At 38.7% G+C, this 16439-nt stretch overlaps 1 protein-coding gene across 4 annotated transcripts in view; it reads right to left on the reverse strand.

Moving 5' to 3' along the window:
* Positions 1 to 16439, reverse strand: part of LOC140714572 (protein shisa-6-like) — a 578648-nt gene that overhangs the window by 63393 nt on the left and 498816 nt on the right. For 3 of the 4 annotated variants that reach the window (XM_073025878.1, XM_073025880.1, XM_073025879.1), the window contains one exon: positions 2021 to 2083. The exons of the other annotated variant lie outside the window; for it this stretch is intronic. In XM_073025878.1, coding sequence (XP_072881979.1) covers positions 2021 to 2083 — 63 coding nt within the window. The remainder of the gene's footprint in view (positions 1 to 2020; positions 2084 to 16439) is intronic. 4 annotated transcript variants of the gene reach the window in all.

The raw sequence follows: 16439 nt of genomic DNA on the forward strand, positions 1-16439 counted from the left end.
ATTGAATAGACTAGGTTACATATAATGCACTTTTTACTATCGACAAACTTCAACTGATTCAGAGTACTGCTGCTAAACTTATAACCAAACCAGGATGAAGGAACATATCACTCCCGTACCAGCTACTTTACATATTCCTGTATCTTGTAGAATTGATTTTGAAGTTCCCTTTCTTGTTTTTAAAGCTCTTAATAGTCTGGGACCAGAGTACCTCACAGAATTGTTTTCATTTTATAGTCCTGCTCAACCTCTCAGGTCTTCTTCCGCCTGTCTCTTAAATTTAAACCATCTCCCTCAAAAGATAATTGCAGGTCAGCTTTTATGAACTTACACTCACAGACTGTAGAATTCAATACCTAAAACTATAAGGGATGCAAACTCAGTTGACAGTTTTAAACACCAGCACAAAACCCATTTATTTAATCTTTTTAACAGGCATCTTTTTGTCCATGTTTGTACTTTTATCCCATTGTAAAGCACTTTGAACTACATCAACCGTATGAAAAGTGCACTAGGAAGTTATTATTATTATTATTTTTCTCAGCTCAAGCTGAGCACAGCCAAGCATACACATTTCCAATTGATAGGATCTTTCGGACTATTCCAGTGGTGTCTAGTATTGCCACTCTCTGAAGGTTTATATAAATATTGCAGTGTAGGCCTAATTGTTTAATGCTATTGTATAGTGACTTTGGGATAATCATGTTCCATAGTCTTACAATTTCCTCTTCTAATTCATCATATTTCTGCTGTTTCTCATTTATTGATTTCTGTATGTAGCGTGTGTTTGGAATAGTTATATCTATTAAGTAAGTTCTTCTTGCTTAAGTAAGTTGTTCCTGTAATATTATATCTGAACGATGATTACGTATTGCCCTATCTGTAATAATGTATCAGTTGTAATATAGTTTGTGGGACTCTGTCTCTAAAACTGGATCAGGGTTATATTTAAAGTATGAGTTTGCATTTTAAAAGAAGATTTTGGTGAATGATGTTTGCCTCTTGATTGTGCTTGTGCAAGAAATCAGATTGAATTAAACTGTTTCTGGATTCTCTTCCCATTTTCAGCACGTGTCATCTTGAATTTTTTGGTCTTTCAATATGTGTTATGTAGTCGCTCTGGAAAATGGCTTTGTTTATTTTGTTAATGGTGGCTTTTTTTATTGTTAATACATAGGGTGATTATAATACACTTCATCAAGTGTTGTAGGAATTTCCCAAAGTATTGGGTGTAGTTTATATATACCTTAAGAACTTAATATTATTATTATACCAAAAATGTATAGCTTGATAAGAACACAGATTCATTAGTGCAAGAAGCTGTTAAGACTGCAGTACAGAAACATTTGCAGCATGTAGATAATCATTAAACTTCCCGGTAAGTTTAACTAGGCGATACCAAGCTTCTACATTTAATTGACTATCAATTATCTTTGTATTAATTTCATTGTTTTCAGAACCTGTCATGTGCAGAAGTTCTGCTAGGTTTTCCTACGGTGCAATAGTATCTTTCTTTATTTTGCCCATTACGCTGCAGTGAAGGTTCTATTTGGATTCTTCACTGCTGTTTTCATAACAAGTTTATTTTACCAGTTAGGGCTGTTGGCCCTGAGCTGAAACTCCGAACCTGGAGGACCAGTGGATTTCTCTCTTAGTCTTAGAATGCAATAGTATATCCACTTTAAAATACTGTTGCTTTAAAACAAATTGGGGACACAATGGAGACATGCATCTATATTGATGCAATTCATTCTTCACATTTACCTGAATTCCAGCATGAAGAAATGCTGAAGTAAAGAAAGTTGAAAAAGAGTTGATAACTTGAGCAACTTGATAATACCAATTCCTAACTGCTGTTCGAATTTTAAAATTAAAAGAGTTCAAATTTAGTCCATGGGCCCACTCCATCCCGATATTTACACATAAACATTTCCCCCTGCTAATATAAAGAACAAGGTATGAGGGAAAACCCTACCAAGCTGGATCCTATCCTTCAACAGTGTATCAACTTTGTACTCACCATTAGTGGGAGTTTGAGTGGGACTGATCAACCCCAGGTGATTGTAATTATGGTGATGGTTACCTACAAAGCAAAGAAAGAAGGGGTAAAGCAAAAATAAATGCGGGCAAATTATACATCAATAAACATTTTAATTGTTTAAAAATTGCACCTTTATATAATAACTGTCTTGAAAGGTACAAAAATATCATAACTGAATATAGCAAACATTTGCATTTTTATCATTTTGTCGGTGATTGTATTACAGTTGTGATATATGCAGATCATTGCAAATGTAGGTGACATAAACATTTTTATTTTCTCTATGGGGAACCTTGTGATGGAAAATGGAATCTACAAGAATGCTTTGTGTGAATTTGGTGTTTATCTAGATAATTCCATTTTAAAATTATGTAGATAGTTCAGGTTCTAAGTCATTTGCTTGGATAAAGTTGTGCGGATATAGGCATCTGACCTATGAATACTACTTACTTGCTTTGAGTCTGAATTAAAATGACCCTACTTTAAAAGCAGCTGTTCTTTCCTTTTTAATACATTTAAGCAATATAACAACTCATTAATCTTTCCACAAAATCGTGAGATTTAGAAAACCAATTTCTGTAAATTTATTCACCAGCATAGGAGCCACAAATCAACTAGGGACCAGACCAACAAAATATATTAGTTATTCATCCCAACTGCTAGCTAGTGAATAGAGTGTGGTGGAGAAGTCATTAATATTTAAGCAATGTAGATATTTCAAACCATTTGTCATAATAAGTAAATGACAGAAGTGAGTGTATTTATAATTAAAAACAAGGACATCAATCACAACAACGAACTGAATGAATAACAGAGTATCACAAAATTCTGCCACAATATGAACATTTCAGTTTTACACAGCAAAGGCAGTTGTTATTATTTTACAATTATTGATATATCAGTTTTCATTGATCATTTTTAATCTACTTTGTATGTTATTTAGAAGGCAAGCCTACAACAGGTTGTTTAGACAATTCTCTACTCCATTGTACTTAACTGGTCTTCAGCTCTGTATCTACTGTAACGCTGTAGGAGTTCCACCTCAGCTGTTGTCTTAAACATTCCGCATTACTGATCATGTTTGCTTGTCAGCAAATTGCCATTAAACTGAGATTTCTTACTCAACAATGTTAAAATGGCTTGCTTCTTCCCAATACAAAGCTATTTTCCTTTCAAGGTGCACAAGAGATCCTTTATGAAAAATGGTTAGGTCGAAAAACAAATGGCCCTGAGGCACAACTTCTGTTGGAGTTCTATGGCAGTAAGACTAATCACTTAATGGAATAGAGATCAAGTTAATTCAACTAGAGGTGTACAGAATCACAAACTACTAAAATAATGGGATAGGAGACAATGAATGATGTTCAGAAACATTTTAGTGACAATGAATGAAGATCAGAAATATTTCAGCCATGGCTTGGTGATTACATTCTCAAAGTTGATCTTGAGGTTAGTTTTCTTCAATGCCCTGTCCAGTGATTAAACTAATTTGCAGCTTTGTAAGAGATGGTGTCCAACTGATGAGAATAATGGCCATGCCTTTCTTCCCGTGAATTTGTCTAAGGTATAGGACACTTTCCACACAAGTGATCTGAATAACATCTATCTTTAAACTAAAATTAGGGAGGTACATTAGTTGTTCATTAATCTCTTTGCAGTGAATGAATTATGCTATGATCAACTTGATTGCTTCATTTTCTTCCATTACATAATTAAAAAAAAACATTTCAAAAGAAATTATTTGGCAACAGTGCACTTTAGAACATTCTTAAGTTTAAAAAAAATCTTGAAACTTTCACAGAAATACTGCCATTACCATTCAACATTTTCAGCATTTATGCCTGTATTAATGCAGAAGTTTACAGGCGTGAAGTGACTTTCTGATTTTGCTTCACTCAGATTCTCCATTCAATCCAGCTTTCTGATTTTTCAGTATTTCTACTGCAGACCTATCTGCTGAACCAATCCCAAGTCAGATTTAGCTGAGGCACAGAGAACCTATTGAAATGCATGGCAAAGATTGGCTGCAAAGGTGAAGAGTAAATAAAAGACCATTTTCTTTCTTAATCAAAAATTTGAATGTATTTAATTGATTTTAAGTGATTTAGTTTTTAATATATTTCAAACAATTTTAAGAATTAACAAAGTCTGTTTTTTTTTATTTTTGAATTTAAATGAATCATTATGAATGTTTCAGACTACCAGCATATCTTCTGTTCCACCACCCTTGACTATAGCTAAACAATCATCAAAAATGTCTACTGAGCCATGTGTCACCAGCACTGCGGTAAATCAGACCACCAAGCTGTACTCTTTCTCCCTGCATACAAAGAGAAGATGAAACAGAAGGGTCTGGTACAGAAAGTCATTCAGTGTTGGTCTGAGGAGTTGAGCTTCTATACTACCTTGAGTAAATAGACTGGTCCATGTTCAAAGATGCAACAACCAGCCTAGATGAGTATGTCACTACCATCAAGGACTTTATCAACAAGTGTTTTGAGGACTGTGTATCAAAGAGGACAATCTGAGAGATACCAAACTAGAAGCCATGGATGAACTGGGAGATCCATTCCCAAATGAAATTTAGGACTGCAGTGTGATCTTGATTATTACAAGAAAATAAGATACAACCTCCATAAATCTATCTGGGATGTCAATAGACAACATCAGTCCAAAATAGAATCCCAGACAAGCTAACAGTTGTGACAGGTAACATGCCTTAATGCCAGTGATATCCACCATCATACAGTGCTTCAAGACGCTGCTCATCGCTTGTATTAATTCCAGCCTCCTTGACAATTTTGACCCACTGCAATTCACCTACTGCTAGAACAAGTCTATGGCAGATACCATCTCCCAGGCACATTACTCATCTCTGGAGCTTCTGGACAGTAAAGACACTTACAGTATGTTAAACTATTACTTATTGATTACAGCTTTGCCATCAGTACCAATATCCAAGCGAACTCATCTCTAAACCCCTCAACTTGAGGCTCAACACCTCCCTTTGAAACCTGACTTTGTGACCAATAGACCTCAATCAGTAGGAAAGGCAACAGCATCTCCAACTAACCTCAGTATTGTTTTGGAAAAGTACATTGAAGGGAAGGGAGCGGTCTATGTGCAGGTTGATGAGACAAGGCAGAATAACCATCTGACATGTGCTAAATGATTGAAATGGCTCATTTTGTTCTGTAATGCTCTATGGCTCTAACTTCACAGGCTACATCCTCAGCCCCCTTCTCTCCTCTCTATAGATCCTGACTGCATGGCCAGTTTCTGTTGTAACGCCATCTACAAATTTCCATATGACACCAATGTAATGGGCTATATCTCAAATACAGTAATGAAGTGGAGTACAGGAAGAGATAGAGGGCCTACTGACATGCTATCATGACAATAATCTTTCCCTCAATGTCGGTGAAACAAAAGAACTAGTCATTGACTTTAAGAGGGATTATACTCACATGCTCCTGTGGTGAACAGTGCTGAGGTTGAGAGCTTCACACTCTTAGGAGTGAATACCACTATCAGCTTGTCTCAGTCCAGGCACATGAATCCCATGGCCATGAAAACCCACCAGTGCCTTTGCTTCCTGGGCAGGCTAAAGAGATTTGGCATGTCTCCTACGCTCCTCACCAGTTTTTATTGATGCACCAACCACAAGAGCTGTAGACTGAGTTCAGCTCATCATGGAAATCAACCTCGCCGTGATGACCTCAGACTACAGTTCTTGCAGCCTTGGTAAAACAGCCGGGATAATCAAAGACCCCACCCATCCCAGTCATTCACTCTTCCCACCCAACACCCATCAAGCAGAAAATACAAAATCCTGAAAGTATGTATCCTGCTGTTATAATATTAAAGTGTTCCCTAATGCAATAAGTGGCCCCTTAACCTCACAATCTACCTTGTTATGACCTTGTACCATACTGTCTGCCTGCACCACACTTTCTCCAAAAATGTAATATTTTATTCTGTGTTCTGTTATTGTTTTATCTTTTACTTCCTCAACACACTGTGGTAATGAATTGACCTGTATCAACAACAAGTAAGACAAGTTTTTATCACTGGTCCTTCTGTAACATGTGGCAATGATAAACTGGTTTACCAATTATACTCACTCATATTTAAATACTTTCATGGCTGGCAAATTTGGATATGTGCCCTAATTGGTTGTCAATACAATTCTGTAGGCAGAACCTGTCGTTAACAAATTGATCGAACATTGATATACACTGGGCCTCCCTGATGAGCTCAGAACTAGTTTTACTGAGGATGCTCACGTAGCGGTACCCTAAAATATGAGTTGGTTTAGTGGGCATATGAGTACTGAATCTCAGATTTAAATGATTTAATGGAGATGCTGAGACAGTGCAAATGCTATTTCTTGTTTTGTAAGCAAATTGCTCACTTTTCCTGAAAGACACAACGTTATTGCTACACTTGGGAATTTTAATATCAGCTCACACCATCCAGGAATAGTCTGTAACATAAAAGCTCACTGTAAATACTGCTGATTTTAGTTCACATTTGCAATGAATATGGAGGACTTCTGAAATATCTTTGCATGAAATAAAAAAGGCACAGACATAATTGGTGGCATGATGATATTTCAAGTCACTGAATAAGTAATTGCTCAAGAATTCATTCTTAAATGCAGTAAAGCATTTCTATTAACTAGAGCTAGGGCTGAACTAACATGCAATTAATATGAGAACAAATTACTGTGTACAGTATTTAATGTATTAATCATGCATACTATGTGGAAAAAAAGATTAAAGAGAAGGAAGATCCTCAAAAGCCCTGGTTGTTTAAAACTATAATAAACTTGCAATTTATTTTTTATTGTCCAATCGAATGTTTAATGCTGCTGAATGATCAGAATGTCAGTCAGAATTGCCAGGCACACCTCCTCACCTGTATCCACCTATTGCTTCTTAGCTCTTGTTCCACTGACTGAATTCTTCTATCATCTTGTATAGATGATACATGTTGCTACAGAAAGGCAATAACTAAAATATCAACCTTCAGCGCTAGAACAAAAGGGGATAGAAGTAATCTAGTGACAGAGGAGCCACAAGCATGTTTGATGGTGCAGGGTTAGGGAAAAGTCAGTTATATACTCATGGAGTATATAAAGGAGGCTTTTTGTCCCACAATTCTATGCTGATCATCAAAACCCATTTCACACTAATTCTATATGAATACTATTTTATTATCCCAACATTCCCATCAACTCTCCACAGATTCTACCACTCACTTGCACGTTAAGGTTATTCTACAGTGTCCAATGTATCTACTGAGCCACTCTTTTTGAGAATTGGGAAAAAGTCCACACAGTTTCAAGGAGAGCTTGCAAACGCCACACAGAAAGCACAGGAGGCCAGAGTTGCACTAACTCTACTAACTGTGTCAGTTTGTTAACTGAAAAGATACATTTAATCTTTTTAATCATTTTTCCAAAATAAATTTACTTTAACTTATTGCAGCAAGTTTTATCTCATAACTCTGTGTTGGAGCCACATCATGATTCAGAAAGTAAGAACCAATCTGAAGCAAAAGAATTTTAAGTTGTTTCTGCTTAGCTATTAACTATAGTTAACAAGATTTAGATATTATTTAAGTTTTGCCTAAATGATGCACCAGGACAGAAGAATTAAGACATCAAGGGTATATTATTACATGTTACTGTTGATTAATCAAATGAAGTGTTACATTGTGCAGAGAAAATAAAGAAAACCCTTTTGCAATAACATTGCAGAACAGATAATCCTTAATAACAACTGAGGCATGAATGCTGAATAGAATTTTAACTCAGGTATACTTCTGAATTGGATGCCGTGTCAAAAAAGTTTGGAGCATAAACTGAGGTAATGACTGAATCACATCAGTTGTCATTAGCTCAGCTGGAAATGTATCACACCTCCTTGTAACTTCCTTAGGACTTAATTTGATGGAAATTCATTGTCTGAATTGTTTTCTTAGTCTAGTCGATGCACTTTAGCATCACAAAATATAATTTCCATTAAAAACAAATTTCAAAAGCAAGATATTGGCTTGTTTTTTAATTATTAGATGTTGCTTATGAGTAGAAATCTTACTGTTAGTACTAATTGATGCTTTTAGATTGAAGCTAACTTCAGTGCAGAATGGCTGTAGATATGTCTGCAGATGTTCACAAAAAACAGTCTGTCTAATATTGATCCAAGGCCAGCCACCATCCTCTCGAGGGTATTATATGAAATATTGTGTGCAACCATTGCCCTTCTGCTCACAATGCTCAGTGTAACAAAACAACACAGAACACTTTCCTTGATGTTTGGATGGTCGTCAAGGAAGTGCTAACAGATGTTGAGTGATGCAGGCCAAGGTGTTTCTCTGCTGTTGAAAGGTTTCAAATGCAACTGGTAGCTTGTTAATAGAGTTCACTTGGTTTTGATAGAAACATCAGGCTGGGAATGAGCCTGCTGCATCTATACAGTGTACAAGTTTGGTAGCCACTGCACACTGAGCATCACTTTCTGTATTTCTACACTTTCTCCTTCCCTGCCTATCACCTCCCCCTGGTGTCCCTCCTCCTTCCCTTTCTCCCATGGCCTACTCTCTTCTCTTATTGGATTCTTTCTTCTTCACATTTTCCAACTATCATTTCCCAGCTTCTTATTTCACCCCTTTCCCCACCCACCTTCCTTCACCTTCACACGGCTTCACCTGTCACCTGCTAGCTCGTACTCCTTCCCCTCCCCCACTTTATTATTCTGGCTTCTTCCCCCTTTCTGTTCAGCCCTGATGAAAGATCTCAGTTTGAAACGTTGACTTCTATTCCTTTCCACAGACGCTGCCTGACCTGCCATGTTCCTCCAGTATTTTAAGGGAGTCACGTAGCTAACATTTCAGATGTAAAAGTGATGAAGGTATGCAGAACAAAATATCTTTGCTGCCTCACCTGCTGAGTTTTTCCAGCATTTTCTAACCTAATTCAGATTTCCAACATCTGCATTTTGTTTGATTTTCATTGGAATTAAACTTCTGCCTGGCTTACTTTGCTTGTTATAATATTTGTCACATGGTGAAGGCATCAGAACACTCTTGAGGCAACAAGTACTGATATGCATCATAATCCTCCTGTGATTAGATCCAATTTGCTTAAAAACTGAATATTAGCATTTTTTCTTTCAATTAAATGCCAGGTTCTCTGCATGCTACAAACACCTAACTTTATACAGTCCGTACACATGAACAAGCATTTGCGAGATTGGCAGGACAGATTTCATGACAGTCTTGGGGCCCCAGGCACCTTCTGATGCTCAGTTCACAGGAATGAATCAAGGGGAAGTTCTGTATACATATACTTATGAGGAGCTCTCCTATCCAGAGAAGTATTATCTTAATACCTTGTCATGAAATGAGCTTTGCCTCTGGTTGACAGCTCTGTGATGTGCACAGTTAATGCCTTTTTTCCTATGAATTTTTGAGTCTTTCTGATTTAGGCTGGGAAGTTCCCTGTGGCATTGTGAACAACTACTGGTTGCTTATTTAGTAGTTACAGACAACGTCTCACGTTTAAACACGCTGAAAAAGGCAGTAGTCTACATTACATTGAATTGGTGTCCTATCTTCAAATTATGGCAGATTATTACTTTGCTAGGCATAGATGGGTTCACAAAGACTCCAGCACTAAAAATATCAACTTATGCTTTCAAGTTCAAATAGTAAAGGCAGATAAGAACAGTTATGCCATACAAATGCATTATAATGGACTTTCTACAACAAAAGAATTTCAAACCACCTCTTCCTGGCTATCAGAGCCAGGATTATTATCACTGACATATGTTGGGTAAGCTTGTTGTTTTCCAGCAGCAGGACAGTATAATATACATAACAACTGTATAAGTTACAGTGAGAATATATAGAAAATAAATTGTGCTAAAGGAGCACTTTTGCAACTAATACTGCATTAATATCACAGAGTCCAAAACATCAACTAAAGTGGAGTTACTGTTGATCAGAAATCGACAGGGTTGGCTATGAGAGTAGGACTGAGGCTTAGAATCCTGGGGCAACTGATTCACTTCCCGACTCCCAAAGCCTTCTTCCAGCTACAAAACACAGCTTAGGAATGTGATGGAATACATTTCACCTGCCTGGAAGAGTGCTGCTCCAACATTCAAGAAACACTCACTATCCTGGTTAAACCAACCCGCTTGCAACAACCACATCTTCCACATCTACTGCAACGTGACTGTAATGCATGCATCTCAAACTGCACTGCAGCAACCTGCCAAGACATGCTCCTTCTAAAACAGGGCAGCAAGTGGATACTTTTGCTGCTTGGAAGAATATTATAATCCCTTCATCATTACTGTGTTGAAATCCTAACACTTCCCAACTTATTTTGACTACATTTACCACATTAACTGCAATGGTTGAAGAAGGCAGCTCATCACCAAAAACAAATGAGCAATTAAGTACAATTATCAATGTTGGCACTGCCAGCAATACCCAATTACTGTAAATGAGTATGAACAGTGTGTGTACAGCCTTTCTGGTATAAATTATCCCACCATTATATATAAAAAAAACAAAAGTGTTAACTTTGTGACCAGGCACTTGTTCCATAAATTATTCAATTAAGGTTAATACACAAGATAAGTGACACTCTGCAAATCATATGGCACAAGACATAATGGTATTTACCCAAAAATGTGGATATTTAGAAGGATGAGGGGTGACATCATTGGAACCTAGAGAATGTTGAAAGACCTTGACAGAGTGCATGTGGGAACGATGTTTCCTGTGGTGGAGAAGTCTAAGGCCAGAGAGCACAGCCTCACAATACAGGGGTGCCCATTTAGAATGGAGATGGGGAGCAATTTTTTTAGCCAGAGAGTGATGGATTCATTGTCACAGGCCGCTGTGGAGGCCAAGTCATCAGGCATATTTAAAGTAGTGGTTGATAGATTCTTGATTACTCAGGGCATGAAGGGATGTAGGGAGAAGGGAGGAAACTAGGGCTGAGAGTAAAAGTGGATCACTAATTATGAAATGTTGGAGCAGACTTGACGGGTGTCAGGGTCCGATCCGGAACCGCGTTCCGGGTTTTGATCCGGTCCGGGGGCTCCGGACTCCGGGTCCTGCAGTTGTCTCTCCCGTCACTCGTGATCTAGTTAGGACCCTCTTGGTTCAAGGAGACACACCTGTAACTCATTGAGCTGCAGGTGTTTATAAGGGGCCTTGGGACTGGGACCAGATGGGTGGTCGTTTTGTTCTGTTTCCTGTTTCTCCGCCTGCCGGAACTTCGGGAGCTGCTCCGCTCCGCTCTGCCTGCCTGAACCCCAGCTACCCATGGCATCCCCATCCTGTCCTCCCCCTAGTACTTCAGTGCCTGCGTCCTGCGTTTGGGTCCATCCGGCCCCTCTTGACAACTGGTCAAGTGGCCTAATTCTGCTCCTATATCTTATGGTCTTATGGTACGTCCTGCTATAAGATGTTATACAAATCCACTGCCCTGTTCATCTGACCTTGATCACCTGCAAAGTGGTGGAACAGGGAGTCAATGATGCCAACAAACAACACTTGCTTAGCAAACACCTGCTCACAGGATCTCAGTTTGTGTTTAGCCAAAGACATTCGGCTTCTGACCTCGTCAGCCTTGGTCTGATAAAGGAGCTGAAGTGAGAAAAGCTGCCCTTATTCAGCAGCATTTGATCAAGTATGGCACCAAGGAGCTCTGGATAAAATAGAAGTCAATGGGAATCAAGGGAAGAAACCTTCACAGGTTTGAAAATACACCTGGTACAGAGGAAGGTAGTTGTGTTGCTTGTAGGTCAATCATCTCAGCTACTGGACATCTCAGCAGGAGGTCCTCGGGGTAGTGTCCTTAGACCAACCTCCTTCATTCAAATCTTCAAAAGGTTAGAATTAGTAATAGTTACTGATTTTATCAATGTTCAGCACTATTTGTGGCTCCTCAGAGTAGTCCACATCCAAATGAAGAAGGTGCTGAACAACACGCAGGCATGAGCCACACAAGAATCAGGAAATGCCAATATCTTAAAAGAGAAATGCCAGTTATCAGCCACAGACATTCAATGACATTACCATAATTGAATCTTCCATTATCAACACCCTGGAGCTTACCATTGACCGGAAACAGGACTAGAACATGAGTAGCAATGTGCAATGTGACCAAAAACATCAGATTTCCTAAAAGCAAGGAATCCTGTGGCAAATAACTCACCTCTTAACTCCACAAAGCCTATTCACAAGTGAGGAACATCATGGAAAGCTCCACTTGCCTATATGAGAGCATTTCAACAGTTCTCAAGAAGTTTGACACCATACAGGACGTAGCAGCCCACTTGAAAGGTTTTCATTCCACAACCATTCACTCATTCCACCACCAAATCACCGTACAAAGTTCAAAGTACATTTATTATCAAAGTATGTATACCATATACAACCTTCAGATTCGTCTCCTTACAGGCAGCCACAAAACAAGGAAACACAATAGAACCCACTAAAAATGCACGCACACACAAAGGCCATGTGCAACATAAAAAGAACAAATCGTGCAAACAATAAGAAACAGTAAACAATAACACACAGAACATAAACTGCAGAGTCTCCAAAAGTGAGTTCACAGCCACCGAGTCAGATCAGAACAGCAGCTCGGCCGGGAGATTGACGGATGCAGGCCACAACCATGGAACTGGCTCAGTGCTGAGACAAACAAACCCTCCCAGAGTAGTGAGCTGAACTCTGATTTGTCCTTATCCCTCGGCCTTGATACCTTGATCTTTTTAACCTGGCTCAGCCATTAAAGCGGCTAAACATTGGTTCATTTTCCATTCTCCAACCCAGGCCCCGCCACTTCGATCCGGCCTGAAGTTTCAATCCGGTCCCTAGTCAATGGCTGCTGCAGCCGTACCTGCCTTCTCGAGAGTCCAGTTTGCCACATCCTTCAGGATACCACCAAAACACAAGGTCATACAGGTGGTTTAAAAGCACAACTCCCATAGGGAAATTACAGATTGTGGATTGCAGCGATAACAGTGTAGAAAGAGTGTAATTAATAGAATCGTCAGTAATAGCTTTTTGTACCATCTCATGATGAGACTCATTAGACAACACTTTTCAGATCCACAAGCTCTACCAGAAGAAGAACAAAGAAAGCAGAAGTACGGGAATATCAGAAGCTGGAATTTTTCCTCTAAGCCACAAATCGGCCTTGCTTGAAAACATATGAGGGGTGATTGATAAGTTTATGGCCTAAGGTAGAAGGAGATGAGTTATTAACTTTAAACTTCCTGCATTTCACTCAAAGAGTTGAACTGCACGTGCATGTAACGAGAGCTGTATAACTCATCTCCTTCTACCTTAGGCCACAAACTTATCAATCACCCCTGCTGTGGACCAGCTGGAGGTCCAAGACACTCTCGTTACATGCATAAAGAAGGGATCTGTATGCTCCACGACCGCTAGTCCAAGTGTGTAAATGTAGGAGGAGATTATGTTGAAAAATAAATGTGCTAGGTTTTCTAAAATTGACTCCTTCTACCTTAGGCCACAAACTTATCAATCGACCCTGGTATTGCTTTTTCTTCACTGTCAAGACCCTGGAGCTCCTTTTCTAAGCCTACTGGGTATACCCAAACCTTAATGATTGCAGCAGTTGAAGAAGGAAGCTCACCACTACCTTCTCAAACACCATTGGGGATGGGCAATCAGACTCTGGCTCAATCTGCAAAGCCCACATCTCTCAAATGAACAAATAAATGAAATTGCATCAGTGTGCAAATGAAGACATGATTTGCTTGCATTGCTTTTTGATAAAAGCCACTTAGTTACATTTAAGTCATTCATTGTTCTAATGAGATAATCAAACATGAGAACTTTTCCGTTTGGTGACATAGAGTTAAGAATAGGAAAATAATGTATGAGCAACTGAAAGTTTGATATTTGGATAATCAACTAGTCAGGCAGCAACTGTGGAAGTGCAATGTTCTGAAATGTTAACTGTCTCTCTATTGTTGTTGGCTGACCTGCTGACTGTAATCAGAATATATTTTTTTCTTATTTCAGATTTACAGCATCTGCAGTCAATTCTATATTAGGTTTCTTCAGATATATCTTGGGAGTCCTACATTACTCTGAAGCATCTTAATAGATGTGTGTAATATGTCTTTCTGCAAGAAATACCGGTCCATAATTCATTGACAGTGGCATCACAGGTAGATAAGGTCATAAAGAAAGCTTTTGGCACATTGGCCTTCATAAACAAAATATTGAATATAGGAGAAGGGACGTTACGTTAGATGTTGGGGAGGCCTAATTTGGAGCATTCTGTGCACAGTTTTGGTCACCTACCTACAGGAAAGATGTAAGAAGGATTGGAAGAGTGCACAGAGAATTTACAAGGATGTTGCCAGGACTGGAGGACCTGAGTTATAAGGAAAAATTGAATTGGTTAGAACTTTATTCCCTAGAACATAGAAGATTGAAGGGAGATTTGATAACGGTATACAAAATTATGAGGGATATAGATAGGGTAAATGCAAGCAGGCATATTCCACTGAGATTCAGTGGGGCTACAACTAGAGGTCATGGGTTAAGAGTGGAAGGTAAAAGGTTTAAGGGGAACATGAGGGTAAAATTCTTCACTCAGAGGGTGGTAAGAGTGTGGAACAAGCTGCCAGCACAAGTGGTGCATGTAAGCTTGATTTCAAGTTTAAATGGTTCAGCACAGACTAGATGGGCTGAAGGGCCTCTTTCTGTGCTGTACTTTTCTATGACTCTATGATTCCAAATCCTTCTGTAGACAATGAATGTTGTTTCATCGTTCAGCATAACACAATGTTAACTTGTTCTTCATACAGTAAAACTATTCCCTCGTTAAATTTTTGCCATGTATTTTAATACATCTGTTCCTCTTTTTGGCTAAGATATTATTCTTCATCCTTTTCAATGAGAAAGTCCACCTCTATGACTCAAGCACGTAGCCTCCTACCACTAATGAAGCTCAGTTTGATTCACAATGCTGTGTGTAGCCCAGATATGTGAGGGGTGCTTTGCAAGTATTTGCTTGGACAGGATTCTTATTGAGCTGTTTGTCTCTATGTAGCATTCTGCTGAAAAATATGTTTGTATATAGGTATTATTGATCACATTGCAATGGCTAACAACGTTCCCAAAAACAATGTCAAAAATCACTGCAAAATCTCCAGGAAATGGGCATTTTCTGCTAGTACTTTCTTCCAGACTGTTAACAGTCTGTTAACAGTCCTTTGTCTGTGTAGCCAAGCCTGGGGATTGTGGAGTGGTGCATAAACTTCAGGTCAGAATGTGGAGGGGAAGCTATAATAATGGAGGATTCCTAGCTACCAGTCATTGCTGGACACATACAGTAGCATGACTGAACCAGACACCTGAGAATGTATGTTATAGTGAGTGTTAATCTAACTGTCAGTGGGTAGATCATCAACTGCTGTGTGGTACAACTATACTGTGTAAACATTGAGAACCGTGGGCATTTTTACAGCTAGAGTCATGCTGAGCTAATGGATCAATGTGTTTGCAAATCCTCCTCAAGCTGATAGTACACATTTATTATTGCCTCCCTGTACAGATGCATTTGAATTAAACACTGTGCTTGAAGAAAACCAGTTCATGGCACCTAGAAGCACTCATGTACCATTTGGGTAAAGTTGAAACCTTTCACAGACCTACTTGCCATACAATTTGCCACCTTCTCTTTCCCTTTCAACATCCAACTCAATATTGAATGTATGTGCAGCAACCACAAAGACAGAAATATTCAGCATTTCCGTAAAGATATACTTAGTGCAATTACTTGAGCTGGTGATATGGATAAGACCCCACATTAAAATATAGTCTTTGGTTGAAGTAGCTGCAGTGTTTTGATTAATAACACAGGCAGCAGCGAGGAGCAATATATGGTCCATTATAGACCACAGTTTATTAAAATCCTTTCACCTTATTCATTACTTTGGCTGCAGGTTAAAAATCATTAACAAAGGAATATTTAACCACATTACCATGCTGAAAATGAGCCAAACGCTCCCTTGAGTTCCATCAGTAAATTCAAATGTTGAAGTAATCTAATGGCTCTACAATATATAAAACCATGCATTCATGATCCTGCATAGATCTATCTAATTTATGCTATTAATTTTTTTCTCCATGCTAAGTAGTCCAGACTTCAAAGACAACCAGGAATTCTCTTAACCAGATATATACTATTCATAAACAAGAGGAAATCTGCAGGCCAGGCAGCATCTATGGAAAAGAGTAAAGTGATTGGACTACTATACCGCGAAGTCTCTTCCAGGGATGCCTACCCTGAAGTAGTTTAAATCTTCCCTTAGGGAGTTCA

Source organism: Hemitrygon akajei, chromosome 22 (assembly GCF_048418815.1).
Source record: "Hemitrygon akajei chromosome 22, sHemAka1.3, whole genome shotgun sequence".
NCBI lineage: Eukaryota > Metazoa > Chordata > Chondrichthyes > Myliobatiformes > Dasyatidae > Hemitrygon > Hemitrygon akajei.